Source organism: Pleurodeles waltl, chromosome 4_1, assembly GCF_031143425.1.
Source record: "Pleurodeles waltl isolate 20211129_DDA chromosome 4_1, aPleWal1.hap1.20221129, whole genome shotgun sequence".
In the NCBI taxonomy this organism is placed as follows: domain Eukaryota; kingdom Metazoa; phylum Chordata; class Amphibia; order Caudata; family Salamandridae; genus Pleurodeles; species Pleurodeles waltl.
In genome coordinates this window covers 812,001,273-812,016,395 of record NC_090442.1, presented here as the reverse complement: position 1 = coordinate 812,016,395, position 15,123 = coordinate 812,001,273, and the positions used below count along the sequence as shown (strand labels likewise).

At 47.3% G+C, this 15,123-nt stretch overlaps 1 protein-coding gene across 4 annotated transcripts in view; it reads right to left on the bottom strand.

Moving 5' to 3' along the window:
• The window catches only part of CAPS2 (calcyphosine 2), a 925,516-nt gene that overhangs the window by 825,899 nt on the left and 84,494 nt on the right, over positions 1 to 15,123 (bottom strand). For all 4 annotated transcript variants that reach the window (XM_069229548.1, XM_069229545.1, XM_069229547.1 and 1 more), the window contains exon 2: positions 720 to 811. In XM_069229548.1, coding sequence (XP_069085649.1) covers positions 720 to 794 — 75 coding nt within the window. In that variant the 5' untranslated portion in view covers positions 795 to 811. The remainder of the gene's footprint in view (positions 1 to 719; positions 812 to 15,123) is intronic.

Below are 15,123 nucleotides of genomic sequence, written 5' to 3'. Positions count from 1 at the left end.
TGCATATTTGCATCTTGCCTTGTTTGAGTGCAGAACTTTCTTAGTCTTGTCCTCCAAGTTTCAACTTTGCCCGAGCCCAGTTTCTGTTCTGGTGTTCTTTGCCCTGTCGTTCTGTCTTGAATTGTTATCTGGATGTTCATTGCTTCCAATGGTGCCAGTTAGATTCCAAGGCTTGTGTCTTTTGCACAGAGAACCACCAAGCACACCTTATCCATAGGACCTGCTAGGTGTCTCCATGAACCCTGTAAGATTGATTTGCTCCTTGCTTTGGCATACAAATCTTTCACCTCACAGAGATCATTTCAGAGGAGCAGACAAATTATAGTTTGTCCAATTGTTTATTTGCTTTTTATACCGGCTGTGTGTATTTGAGTTTTCCCTGCAGACTTCCAGTGCCCAATTCACAGCCTGTTCTAACCTGCTTCAGCCCTTTGCTTCTGTCCGGCTTCTCTTCCAGTGTTCTGGTACTCTTTTGTTTGTATTCCCTTCAATGACCACTCACACAAACCCAGTATCCACTCTTGTTCCAGTCTCACCCAGCTAGTCCTCTGATCAATCAACCTGCTAGTTTCATGCTAGGCCCACCCAACAAAGAGTTTACAAGCCACAAATTAAAGACTTGGAATATGCAACACATATTCACTTCAAACAAAGTTACACAAAAAATAAAGCAACAGCTAAAGCAGAACCAGTTTGAATTTACAGTTTACTGCACCTACCTTGACAGACTTCTTCCTTGCAAACTGAGCTTGTCCTCTAGGAGTTGCTGCTATGCCCTTGATCTCCAAATCCATTATTATAGGATTCTAATCTTGAAAAAACAATTACCACAATGAATATAATTATATTTTGTATTATAACTTTTCATATTAATACATATAAATAAAAGAATTGCCCAAAGGTAAAAAAACTAAATATCTCCTTTATTAAAAGAAGAAAATGGAAAATTAGGAGTAGAAACTTCAACTATGTGCACCTACACAATTGTAAATGTAATTGTGACACGGAAAACCTACTCTATGTACAAACCCAATTTATGCATTAAGTATTAAATTGGGTGCCTGCTTTGCACTAAGTAGAAGTTAAAGACTAATTCTTAGTGGCCTTTACCACTGCCGACATTTGTAAGCCCCTAACTGAGTGTAGTCCAAGACAAAGGTGAATTCATGCAGGAGCATACCCAGCCTACTGTCAAAGTATAAAATGGTCTCAACTCATTTGCCTACTGTAGGAAGTTGGCTCTGTATGTGCTATTTCAAAGTAAGGAATAGCATGCACAGAGTCCAAGGGTTCCCCTTAGAGGTAAAATAGTGGTAAAAAGAGATAATACTAATGCTCTATTTCGTGGTAGTGTGGTCGAGCAGTAGGCTTATCCAAGGAGTAGTGTTAAGCATTTGTTGTACATACACAGACAATAAATGAGGTACACACACTCAGAGACAAATCCAGCCAATAGGTTTTGTATAGAAAAATATATTTTCTTAGTTTATTTTAAGACCCACAGGTCCAAATTTAACATGTAATATCTTGTTTGAAAGGTATTGCAGGTAAGTACATTAGGAACTTTGAATCATTTCAATTGCATGTATACTTTTCAAGTTATTCACAAATAGCTATTTTAAAAGTGGACACTTAGTGCAATTTTCACAGTTCCTGGGGGAGGTAAGTTTTTGTTAGTTTTACCAGGTAAGTAAGACACTTACAGGGTTCAGTTCTTGGTCCAAGGTAGCCCACCGTTGGGGGTTCAGAGCAACCCCAAAGTTACCACACCAGCAGCTCAGGGCCGGTCAAGTGCAGAGTTCAAAGTGGTGCCCAAAACGCATAGGCTTCAATGGAGAGAAGGGGGTGCCCCGGTTCCAGTCTGCCAGCAGGTAAGTACCCGCGTCTTCGGAGGGCAGACCAGGGGGGTTTTGTAGGGCACCGGGGGGGACACAAGCCCACACAGAAATTTCACCCTCAGCGGCGCGGGGGCGGCCGGGTGCAGTGTTAGAACAAGCGTCGGGTTCGCAATGGAAGTCAATGAGAGATCAAGGGATCTCTTCAGCGCTGCAGGCAGGCAAGGGGGGGCTTCCTCGGGGAAACCTCCACTTGGGCAAGGGAGAGGGACTCCTGGGGGTCACTTCTGCAGTGAAAGTCCGGTCCTTCAGGTCCTGGGGGCTGCGGGTGCAGGGTCTTTTCCAGGCGTCGGGACTTAGGTTTCAGAGTCGCGGTCAGGGGAAGCCTCGGGATTCCCTCTGCAGGCGGCGCTGTGGGGGCTCAGGGGGGACAGGTTTTGGTACTCACAGTCGTAGAGTAGTCCGGGGGTCCTCCCTGAGGTGTTGGTTCTTCACCAGCCGAGTCGGAATCGCCGGGTGCAGTGTTGCAAGTCTCACGCTTCTTGCGGGGAGATTGCAGGGTTCTTTAAAGCTGCTCCTTTGGATAAAGTTGCAGTCTTTTTGGAGCAGGTCCGCTGTCCTCGGGAGTTTCTTGTCGTCGTCGAAGCAGGGCAGTCCTCAGAGGATTCAGAGGTCGCTGGTCCCTTTGGAAGGCGTCGCTGGAGCAGAGTTCTTTGGAAGGCAGGAGACAGGCCGGTGAGTTTCTGGAGCCAAGGCAGTTGTTGTCTTCTGGTCTTCCTCTGCAGGGGATTTCAGCTAGGCAGTCCTTCTTCTTGTTGTTGCAGGAATCTAATTTTTCTAGGGTTCAGGGTAGCCCTTAAATACTAAATTTAAGGGCGTGTTTAGGTCTGGGGGGTTAGTAGCCAATGGCTACTAGCCCTGAGGGTGGGTACACCCTCTTTGTGCCTCCTCCCAAGGGGAGGGGGTCACAATCCTAACCCTATTGGGGGAATCCTCCATCTGCAAGATGGAGGATTTCTAAAAGTTAGAGTCACCTCAGCTCAGGACACCTTAGGGGCTGTCCTGACTGGCCAGTGACTCCTCCTTGTTATTCTCATTATTTTCTCCGGCCTTGCCACCAAAAGTGGGGGCCGGGGCCGGAGGGGGCGGGCAACTCCACTAGCTGGAGTGTCCTGCGGTGCTGTGACAAAGGGGTGAGCCTTTGAGGCTCACCGCCAGGTGTTACAGCTCCGGCCTGGGGGAGGTGTTAGCATCTCCACCCAGTGCAGGCTTTGTTACTGGCCTCAGAGTGACAAAGGCACTCTCCCCATGGGGCCAGCAACATGTCTCTAGTGTGAAAACATTGGCCACAGCACACAGAGAGTAATGTCCAACAGTAAGGCAGAAAAAGATATTCCTGGTGTGGTTCCGAGAGTTGAGGGAAGTATAAAGTTGAAACGAGTCTCAAATCCTGTTTGCAGATGGTGTCTTTATTCGTAGGTGCTTAGAAAGCATTGAGTCATCATGGAGATACAGCCAACACGTGTTTCGTCACACAAGTGACTTTATCAAGGCTGTAATAAAGTAATGACAGCAAACATTGGATACATATGTGTGTATTGGAATCTGGTGTGAAACCAGAAAGCGTTCTGATTGTGTAAGTGAATAAGTGATTAACATGGCTTTAGAGGTGAGTGGTAGTGGGGTCAAATAACAGCACCGTGATCAAGTTTTAAAGTTGGTCTATAAAAACAAAATGTTGGAGAGTAATAGAGTATATGCAATTTGAAGCAGTGTGAGCATGCAATTGTTGTGCAATAGGGAGAAACTTAAAAGTCTACGAGAAATGCAGGAGAGAAAGTAGAAAAGATAAAGGGGAGATACGGCTAAATGCAAGTTTAGAAAAAAGAAACAGTAATGAAGGCGGTGAGCCCAGAGGGCATAACAGAAGGGTGAGAGTCATACCTGGGACAGCAGGCTTAAGTAGGTTTGGTGGTGGTGTGTAGTAGTGAAGTATAGGTGGGCTGGAGAGAAAGTGAGTGAGATGGATCAGAGAAAAAGAGAGAAATAGAATGGGATAAGTAATTGTGTGTGACAGGATAGTTGGGAAAACGTAGAGAGCTAAAAAATGTAAAGGTAAGGTGATGAGAAGGAAAAAGGTGGGAAAAAAATGTAAAGGTAAGGCGATAAGAAGGAAAAAGGTGAGGAAAAGTTGGATTAGAGAGAAAGGAAAATCTATATAAATAGAAGAAAGATAAGAATGGTCAGTGAAAACATACCTGAGTAAATGGTAAAGAACTGAAATAGGTATGGCTGCGCCAGGCAGCTGCAGGTGCGTGTGTAAAAGGCTTGCGTGAAATCGAAGATATGAGAAGGCCCTGATAAGCCTATAAAATGACCTAAAGTGGTAACAGGGAAGAAAATAGGTATATAAAGCGAGGGCAGGATTTTAAAAAAGAGTAAACGCAATAAAAGCCGGTGAATGAATATCCAGTTTAAATAAGCGGTTGGTAATTGGTGATTTAAGGTAAAAAGAAATATTTGTTGCGTCTGAGTAAGAGTCACACCGGTATAAAGACAAAGAATCTGGGTGTACGGTGGCCCCAAAATGAACAAGTCACGGTTGGGAGAATGCAAAAAATATAACCCGGGTCGTGGTGAGCGGCTGGTGAGGGCTCGACACACGTGAGTCTAATTAATTAAAAATGACCGCAGGGGCGAGGGCGTGCACTAAATAACGGTGAGAAAATCACTGAGAGAAAGGATAAAGTGCGAGTCTCGATCGTAAGGCGAGATAAGTGATAAGCACATTGAAGTGACTGTTGCCCGTGAAGAGGAGCGTAGGGGTGTGGGTATAACTAGAGTAATTAGGGGGGAAAGAAACGCTTAAAACATGGAGTAGTAGAAGCGATTCTCGTTCTTAGGAAATATCTAGCAAAATGCGTTAACTAGTGTGGCAGGCTGCTGGAACTAGTCAGCCTACACAGACAGTCGGTTAAGTTTCAGGGGGCACCTCTAAGGTGCCCTCTGGGGTGTATTTTGCAATAAAATGTACACTGGCATCAGTGTGCATTTATTGTGCTGAGAAGTTTGATACCAAACTTCCCAGTTTTCAGTGTAGCCATTATGGTGCTGTGGAGTTCGTGTTTGACAAACTCCCAGACCATATACTCTTATGGCTACCCTGCACTTACAATGTCTAAGGTTTTGCTTAGACACTGTAGGGGCACAGTGCTCATGCACTGGTACCCTCACCTATGGTATAGTGCACCCTGCCTTAGGGCTGTAAGGCCTGCTAGAGGGGTGTCTTACCTATACTGCATAGGCAGTGAGAGGCTGGCATGGCACCCTGAGGGGAGTGCCATGTCGACTTACTCATTTTGTTCTCATCAGCACACACAAGCTGGTAAGCAGTGTGTCTGTGCTGGGTGAGGGGTCTCTAGGGTGGCATAATACATGCTGCAGCCCTTAGAGACCTTCCCTGGCATTAGGGCCCTTGGTACCAGAGGTACCAGTTACAAGGGACTTATCTGGGTGCCAGGGTGTGCCAATTGTGGAATCAAAAGTACAGGTTAGGGAAAGAACACTGGTGCTGGGGCCTGGTTAGCAGGCCTCAGCACACTTTCAATTCAAAACATAGCATCAGCAAAGGCAAAAAGTCAGGGGGTAACCATGCCAAGGAGGCATTTCCTTACACAACCCCCCCCCAAACGAAAGAGGATGAGACTAACCTTTCCCAAGAGAGTCTTCATTTTCTAAGTGGAAGAACCTGGAAAGGCCATCTGCATTGGCATGGGCAGTCCCAGGTCTGTGTTCCACTATAAAGTCCATTCCCTGTAGGGAGATGGACCACCTCAACAGTTTTGGATTTTCACCTTTCATTTGCATCAGCCATTTGAGAGGTCTGTGGTCAGTTTGAACTAGGAAGTGAGTCCCAAAGAGGTATGGTCTCAGCTTCTTCAGGGACCAAACCACAGCAAAGGCCTCCCTCTCAATGGCACTCCAACGCTGCTCCCTGGGGAGTAACCTCCTGCTAATGAAAGCAACAGGCTGGTCAAGGCCATCATCATTTGTTTGGGACAAAACTGCCCCTATCCCATGTTCAGAGGCATCTGTCTGCACAATGAACTGCTTAGAATAATCTGGAGCTTTTAGAACTGGTGCTGAGCACATTGCTTGTTTCAGGGTGTCAAAGGCCTGTTGGCATTCTACAGTCCAGTTCACTTTCTTGGGCATTTTCTTGGAGGTGAGTTCAGTGAGGGCTGTCACAATGGATCCATATCCCTTCACAAACCTCCTGTAGTACCCAGTCAAGCCAAGGAATGCCCTGACTTGAGTCTGGGTTTTTGGAGCTACCCAGTCCAGAATAGTCTGGATCTTGGGTTGGAGTGGCTGAACTTGGCCTCCACCTACAAGGTGGCCCAAGTAAACCACAGTTCCCTGCCCTATCTGGCATTTGGATGCCTTGATAGAGAGGCCTGCAGATTGCAGAGCCTTCAAAACCTTCTTCAGGTGGACCAGGTGATCCTGCCAGGTGGAGCTAAAGACAGCAATATCATCAAGATAAGCTGTGCTAAAGGACTCCAAACCAGTAAGGACTTGATTCACCAACCTTTGGAAGGTGGCAGGGGCATTCTTTAAACCAAAGGGCATAACAGTAAACTGATAATGCCCATCAGGCGTGGAGAATGCTGTTTTCTCTTTTGCTCCAGGTGCCATTTTTATTTGCCAGTACCCTGCTGTCAAGTCAAAGGTACTTAAGAATTTGGCAGCACCTAATTTGTCTATGAGCTCATCAGCTCTAGGAATTGGATGGGCGTCTGTCTTGGTGACAGAGTTGAGCCCTCTGTAGTCCACACAAAACCTCATCTCTTTCTTTCCATCCTTGGTGTGAGGTTTGGGGACTAAGACCACTGGGCTAGCCCAGGGGCTGTCAGAGCGCTCAATTACTCCCAATTCCAGCATCTTGTGGACTTCCACCTTGATGCTTTCCTTAACATGGTCAGACTGTCTGAATATTTTGTTTTTGACAGGCATGCTGTCTCCTGTGTCCACATCATGGGTACACAGGTGTGTCTGACCAGGGGTTAGGGAGAAGAGTTCAGGAAACTGTTGTAGGACTCTCCTACAATCAGCTTGCTGTTGGCCAGAGAGGGTGTCTGAGTAGATCACTCCATCTACTGAGCCATCTTTTGGGTCTGATGACAGAAGATCAGGGAGAGGTTCACTCTCTGCCTCCTGATCCTCATCTGTTACCATCAACAGATTTACATCAGCCCTGTCATGGAAGAGCTTAAGGCGGTTCACATGGATCACCCTCTTGGGGCTCCTGCTTGTGCCCAGGTCCACCAGGTAGGTGACCTGACTCTTCCTTTCTAGCACTGGGTAAGGGCCACTCCATTTGTCCTGAAGTGCCCTGGGAGCCACAGGCTCCAGAACCCAGACTTTCTGCCCTGGGTGGAACTCAACCATTGCAGCCTTTTGGTCATACCAAAACTTCTGGAGCTGTTGGCTGGCCTCAAGGTTTTTGCTTGCCTTTTCCATGCCATTCTAGAGCGAAGGCCAAGTACATAGTCCACTATGTCCTGTTTAGGCTCATGAAGAGGTCTCTCCCAGCCTTCTTTAACAAGAGCAAGTGGTCCCCTTACAGGGTGACCAAACAGAAGTTCAAAGGGTGAGAATCCTACTCCCTTCTGTGGCACCTCTCTGTAAGCGAAAAGCAGACATGGCAAGAGGACATCCCATCTCCTTTTGAGCTTTTCTGGGAGCCCCATGATCATGCCTTTTAATGTCTTGTTGAATCTCTCAACTAAGCCATTAGTTTGTGGATGGTATGGTGTAGTGAATTTGTAAGTCACCCCACACTCATTCCACATGTGTTTTAGGTATGCTGACATGAAGTTGGTACCTCTGTCAGACACCACCTCCTTAGGGAAACCCACTCTGGTAAAGATACCAATGAGGGCCTTGGCTACTGCAGGGGCAGTAGTCGACCTAAGGGGAATAGCTTCAGGATACCTAGTAGCATGATCCACTACTACTAGGATATACATATTTCCTGAGGCTGTGGGAGGTTCTAGTGGACCAACTATGTCCACACCCACTCTTTCAAAGGGGACCCCCACCACTGGAAGTGGAATGAGGGGGGCCTTTGGATGCCCACCTGTCTTACCACTGGCTTGACAGGTGGGGCAGGAGAGGCAAAACTCCTTAACCTTGTGGGACATATTGGGCCAGTAGAAGTGGTTGACTAACCTCTCCCACGTCTTGGTTTGTCCCAAATGCCCAGCAAGGGGAATATCATGGGCTAAGGTCAGAATAAACTCTCTGAACGACTGAGGCACTACCACTCTCCTAGTGGCACCAGGTTTGGGGTCTCTGGCCTCAGTGTACAGGAGTCCATCTTCCCAATAGACCCTATGTGTTCCATTTTTCTTGCCCTTGGACTCTTCAGCAGCTTGCTGCCTAAGGCCTTCAAGAGAGGGACAGGTTTCTTGTCCCTTACACAGCTCCTCCCTTGAGGGTCCCCCTGGGCCTAAGAGCTCAACCTGATAAGGTTCAAGCTCCAAAGGCTCAGTTCCCTCAGAGGGCAGAACTTCTTCCTGAGAAGAGAAGTTCTCTTTTTCTGACTGTGTTGCAGTTGGTTTCCCAACTGACTTTCCTTTTCTCTTAGTAGGCTGGGCCTTTCTTCCAGACTCCAGCTCTACTTTTTCACCCTGTGCCTTGCACTGTGCTCTTGTTTTTACACACACCAGTTCAGGGATACCCAGCATGGCTGCATGGGTTTTTAGTTCTACCTCAGCCCATGCTGAGGACTCCAGGTCATTTCCAAGCAGACAGTCTACTGGGATGTTTGAGGAGACCACCACCTGTTTCAGGCCATTGACCCCTCCCCATTCTAAAGTTACCATTGCCATGGGATGTGCTTTAGTCTGATTGTCAGCGTTGGTGACTGTATAGGTTTTTCCAGTCAGGTATTGGCCAGGGGAAACCAGTTTCTCTGTCACCATGGTGACACTGGCACCTGTATCCCTCAGGCCCTCTACACTTGTCCCATTAATAAAGAGCTGCTGCCTGTATTTTTGCATGTTAGGCGGCCAGGCAGCTAGTGTGGCTAAATCCACCCCACCCTCAGAGACTAGAGTAGCTTCAGTGTGGACCCTGATTTGCTCTGGGCACACTGTTGATCCCACTTGGAGACTAGCCATTCCAGTGTACCTGGATTGGAGTTTGGAGTGGAACCTTTCTTGGGACAGGCCTTGTCTCCAGTTTGGTGTCCAGGCTGATTACAGCTACGACACCAGGCCTTTTTGGGATCAAAGTTTTTACCCTTGTACCCAGGATTGTTTTGTGAAGAGGCTCTGGGCCCACCCTCCTGTGCAGGTTTTTGGGGGCCTGTAGAAGACTCTTTACTATTTTTATTTTTGGCTGTCTCACCACCTTTCCCCTGGGGAGGTTTTGTGACCCCTTTCTTTTGGTCACCCCCTGTGGAAGTTTTGGACACCCTAGTCTTGACCCAATGGTCCGCCTTCTTTCCCAATTCTTGGGGAGAAATTGGTCCTAGGTCCACCAGATGCTGATGCAGTTTGTCATTGAAACAATTACTTAACAGGTGTTCTTTCACAAATAAATTGTACAGCCCATCATAATTACTTACACCACTGCCTTGAATCCAACCATCTAGTGTTTTTACTGAGTAGTCTACAAAGTCAACCCAGGTCTGGCTCGAGGATTTTTGAGCCCCCCTGAATCTAATCCTATACTCCTCAGTGGAGAATCCAAAGCCCTCAATCAGGGTACCCTTCATGAGGTCATAAGATTCTGCATCTTTTCCAGAGAGTGTGAGGAGTCTATCCCTACACTTTCCTGTGAACATTTCCCAAAGGAGAGCACCCCAGTGAGATCTGTTCACTTTTCTGGTTACACAAGCCCTCTCAAAAGCTGTGAACCACTTGGTGATGTCATCACCATCTTCATATTTAGTTACAATCCCTTTAGGGATTTTCAACATGTCAGGAGAATCTCTGACCCTATTTATGTTGCTGCCACCATTGATGGGTCCTAGGCCCATCTCTTGCCTTTCCCTTTCTATGGCTAGGATCTGTCTTTCCAAAGCCAATCTTTTGGCCATCCTGGCTAGCTGGATGTCCTCTTCACTGGAGTTATCCTCAGTGATTTCAGAGTTGTTGGCCCCTCCTGTGAGGGGACCAGCATCTCTGACTATTATTTGTGGAGTCAGGGCTTGAGAGGCCCTATTCTCCCTAAATAGGACTGGTAGGGGGGAATTTTCCTTCAACTCACTATCTTCATCCTCTGTGTTGCCATCCTCAGAGGGGTTGGCCTTTTCAAACTCTGCCAACAGCTCCTGGAGCTGTAGTTTGGAAGGTCTGGGGCCTATTACTATTTTCTTTATTTTACAGAGTGACCTTAGCTCCCTCATCTTAAGATGGAGGTAAGGTGTGGTGTCGAGTTCCACCACATTCATCTCTGCACTAGACATTATGCTTCTAAAAGTTGGAATACTTTTTAAGAATCTAAAACTAGTTCTAGGTTCTAATTCAAACTTTTACCAAACTTTTACACTCTAAAAGAAATGTTAACAGGGACTAACACAAGGCCCTAGCAGGACTTTAAAGAATTTAGAAAACTTTTCAAATTGCAAAAATCAATTTCTAATGACAATTTTGGAATTTGTCGTGTGATCAGGTATTGGCTGAGTAGTCCAGCAAATGCAAAGTCTTGTACCCCACCGCTGATCCACCAATGTAGGAAGTTGGCTCTGTATGTGCTATTTCAAAGTAAGGAATAGCATGCACAGAGTGCAAGGGTTCCCCTTAGAGGTAAAATAGTGGTAAAAAGAGATAATACTAATGCTCTATTTCGTGGTAGTGTGGTCGAGCAGTAGGCTCATCCAAGGAGTAGTGTTAAGCATTTGTTGTACATACACATAGACAATAAATGAGGCACACACACTCAGAGACAAATCCAGCCAATAGGTTTTGTATAGAAAAATATATTTTCTTAGTTTATTTTAAGACCCACAGGTCCAAATTTAACATGTAATATCTTGTTTGAAAGGTATTGCAGGTAAGTACATTAGGAACTTTGAATCATTTCAATTGCATGTATACTTTTCAAGTTATTCACAAATAGCTATTTTAAAAGTGGACACTTAGTGCAATTTTCACAGTTCCTGGGGGAGGTAAGTTTTTGTTAGTTTTACCAGGTAAGTAAGACACTTACAGGGTTCAGTTCTTGGTCCAAGGTAGCCCACCGTTGGGGGTTCAGAGCAACCCCAAAGTTACCACACCAGCAGCTCAGGGCCGGTCAAGTGCAGAGTTCAAAGTGGTGCCCAAAACGCATAGGCTTCAATGGAGAGAAGGGGGTGCCCCGGTTCCAGTCTGCCAGCAGGTAAGTACCCGCGTCTTCGGAGGGCAGACCAGGGGGGTTTTGTAGGGCACCGGGGGGGGACACAAGCCCACACAGAAATTTCACCCTCAGCGGCGCGGGGGCGGCCGGGTGCAGTGTTAGAACAAGCGTCGGGTTCGCAATGGAAGTCAATGAGAGATCAAGGGATCTCTTCAGCGCTGCAGGCAGGCAAGGGGGGGCTTCCTCGGGGAAACCTCCACTTGGGCAAGGGAGAGGGACTCCTGGGGGTCACTTCTGCAGTGAAAGTCCGGTCCTTCAGGTCCTGGGGGCTGCGGGTGCAGGGTCTTTTCCAGGCGTCGGGACTTAGGTTTCAGAGTCGCGGTCAGGGGAAGCCTCGGGATTCCCTCTGCAGGCAGCGCTGTGGGGGCTCAGGGGGGACAGGTTTTGGTACTCACAGTCGTAGAGTAGTCCGGGGGTCCTCCCTGAGGTGTTGGTTCTCCACCAGCCGAGTCGGGGTCGCCGGGTGCAGTGTTGCAAGTCTCACGCTTCTTGCGGGGAGATTGCAGGGTTCTTTAAAGCTGCTCCTTTGGATAAAGTTGCAGTCTTTTTGGAGCAGGTCCGCTGTCCTCGGGAGTTTCTTGTCGTCGTCGAAGCAGGGCAGTCCTCAGAGGATTCAGAGGTCGCTGGTCCCTTTGGAAGGCGTCGCTGGAGCAGAGTTCTTTGGAAGGCAGGAGACAGGCCGGTGAGTTTCTGGAGCCAAGGCAGTTGTTGTCTTCTGGTCTTCCTCTGCAGGGGTTTTCAGCTAGGCAGTCCTTCTTCTTGTTGTTGCAGGAATCTAATTTTTCTAGGGTTCAGGGTAGCCCTTAAATACTAAATTTAAGGGCGTGTTTAGGTCTGGGGGGTTAGTAGCCAATGGCTACTAGCCCTGAGGGTGGGTACACCCTCTTTGTGCCTCCTCCCAAGGGGAGGGGGTCACAATCCTAACCCTATTGGGGGAATCCTCCATCTGCAAGATGGAGGATTTCTAAAAGTTAGAGTCACCTCAGCTCAGGACACCTTAGGGGCTGTCCTGACTGGCCAGTGACTCCTCCTTGTTATTCTCATTATTTTCTCCGGCCTTGCCGCCAAAAGTGGGGGCCGGGGCCGGAGGGGGCGGGCAACTCCACTAGCTGGAGTGTCCTGCGGTGCTGTGACAAAGGGGTGAGCCTTTGAGGCTCACCGCCAGGTGTTACAGCTCCGGCCTGGGGGAGGTGTTAGCATCTCCACCCAGTGCAGGCTTTGTTACTGGCCTCAGAGTGACAAAGGCACTCTCCCCATGGGGCCAGCAACATGTCTCTAGTGTGGCAGGCTGCTGGAACTAGTCAGCCTACACAGACAGTCGGTTAAGTTTCAGGGGGCACCTCTAAGGTGCCCTCTGGGGTGTATTTTGCAATAAAATGTACACTGGCATCAGTGTGCATTTATTGTGCTGAGAAGTTTGATACCAAACTTCCCAGTTTTCAGTGTAGCCATTATGGTGCTGTGGAGTTCGTGTTTGACAAACTCCCAGACCATATACTCTTATGGCTACCCTGCACTTACAATGTCTAAGGTTTTGCTTAGACACTGTAGGGGCACAGTGCTCATGCACTGGTACCCTCACCTATGGTATAGTGCACCCTGCCTTAGGGCTGTAAGGCCTGCTAGAGGGGTGTCTTACCTATACTGCATAGGCAGTGAGAGGCTGGCATGGCACCCTGAGGGGAGTGCCATGTCGACTTACTCATTTTGTTCTCATCAGCACACACAAGCTGGTAAGCAGTGTGTCTGTGCTGGGTGAGGGGTCTCTAGGGTGGCATAATACATGCTGCAGCCCTTAGAGACCTTCCCTGGCATCAGGGCCCTTGGTACCAGAGGTACCAGTTACAAGGGACTTATCTGGGTGCCAGGGTGTGCCAATTGTGGAATCAAAAGTACAGGTTAGGGAAAGAACACTGGTGCTGGGGCCTGGTTAGCAGGCCTCAGCACACTTTCAATTCAAAACATAGCATCAGCAAAGGCAAAAAGTCAGGGGGTAACCATGCCAAGGAGGCATTTCCTTACACCTACTCATTCAAATCTGACTTTTACAGTCAGTGTAAATCTCTTATTTAGATGTAGTAACTTAGGGGATTGATCGAGTATGGCCATCACCAAAATAGTAGCTTGCTGGCCTTACAGATCTTTGTACAGATACCCAGGACGCGGGCAGTGAAACCAGAAAGATGTGCGGCATGTAGTGCACGATGGCATGGGCAAAACACATACGTGCAGACAATTCAGGGCTACAAAATGCATGGCCTTTAATTTGTGAATGTACGCCCTGTGCATTATGTTCAAACTCCTATAACCAACTCATACATGACTCAACGAGCTAAATCAAGCAAATGCTTTACATTTGACAAAATCTTCGAGCAGTTCACACTGGTAAATGAATGAGTTTCTGGGTGAGTCTTTTTTTATGTTTGAGGACCTTTGTGATTATGCCGTCTACTGTTTGGCCCAAAAAAGGTCCACAGACCAAATCTGCAGTCCATCCTTTGGCCCCCTTGTTGAGGATTCCAAATACAAGGGTCGTGGATTCCCCTGGAAGAAAATAGTTTTTGGGCGGAAAAATTGGACAAATGTGCTATGTATCAAAGTGTTTAGCTCCTATTCTAAAAATGACAAACAAAACGTTTTTCTGTGCTGAGACCACCCGCTTTCCAGATTTCATGTTTTACCAGTTTGTGTGTTTTTCAAAGTGGTTCAATTTTTCCAATTTAGTTTTTGGGTTTACTACCTACTTGAACTCAGGAAGCTATACACTTGAGTCTGTCAGACCTGTCTGGTCACAGCTATTCTATAGCCTTTGCTGGTTGTCCAAAATATTCTATACGCAGAGATAAAAAGTATAATTACAGCTTATTATGATTTTCCATGCATCAATTTATATGGCAATTTTTAATGAATGAAAAATGGGTATAAAGGATACCAATGCTTTTTATTTTATTTTTTAAATATGCCCAAGATATGGAGTTCAGGTACCCGACGAAATTAAAAGTACTACAAGGAGATCTCTCTCATTTCTTCTCATCCCTGAAGAAGCCTGGGATTGGTTGGAGATCTGTGTTGCTGATCAAATTCTGGCAACGACTTCGGAGACTGCTACCGGAGGAGTTGGGAGAGGTTGAAGACTGGTCACCGTATTGATCAGAAAAAGTAGGCGAAGATCTGCACTGGGGACAAAGGTGGTGGTCCCACAAGATGGTACTTTGAACCTGGAACAGCAACAACAGGAAAGAGAAGCAGCCAAAGCACTGGAGTTGGTTACTTCTCCTACACCTTCTGGAGCGGACTCAGATGTGGTGGAGGATATGCAGCTCACGGAGTAGGGGACTGCCATTGATTGATGGAGGCTGAGATCGAGGGTTGCAACAGCGTCAGGTAACAATTGGAACTCTGGGGGAATCAGATGGCGGGAATGGGCTGAAGCAGCCCTGCATCAAAAGGTACTGTTAAGACATGCACTTGTCTCACTCCCTTAATCTCCCCGAGAGACAACCTCTGACAATAGACACACTGACTTTGGCCTTGTGGCAAATGGCGCACTGGGACTTGGGCATGGTCTGAGCTTGGAGGGACCCACCGCGTGAGCTTTATTGATTGGGGCTACTGACATGTCGTGGCCTACTCCCCTGTTTTCCCTCATTTTCACTTCCTCATCGTTCTTTGTTTCTCTTCTATTCCTTTCCTTTTCCATACTTCCAGTTTTGGGGTGTGACTATTGGGATGGGATGTAGTGTGCACATCTATAAGGTTACTACAGGGGCTAGAGTCTGTGCCGGGCCACCTTTGGGTTTGCCTGACCACGCCATACCTCTTGGTTGATCACTGACAGTTAGACCTAGGAAAACCTTTGAACACATAGTTCTGATGCGGG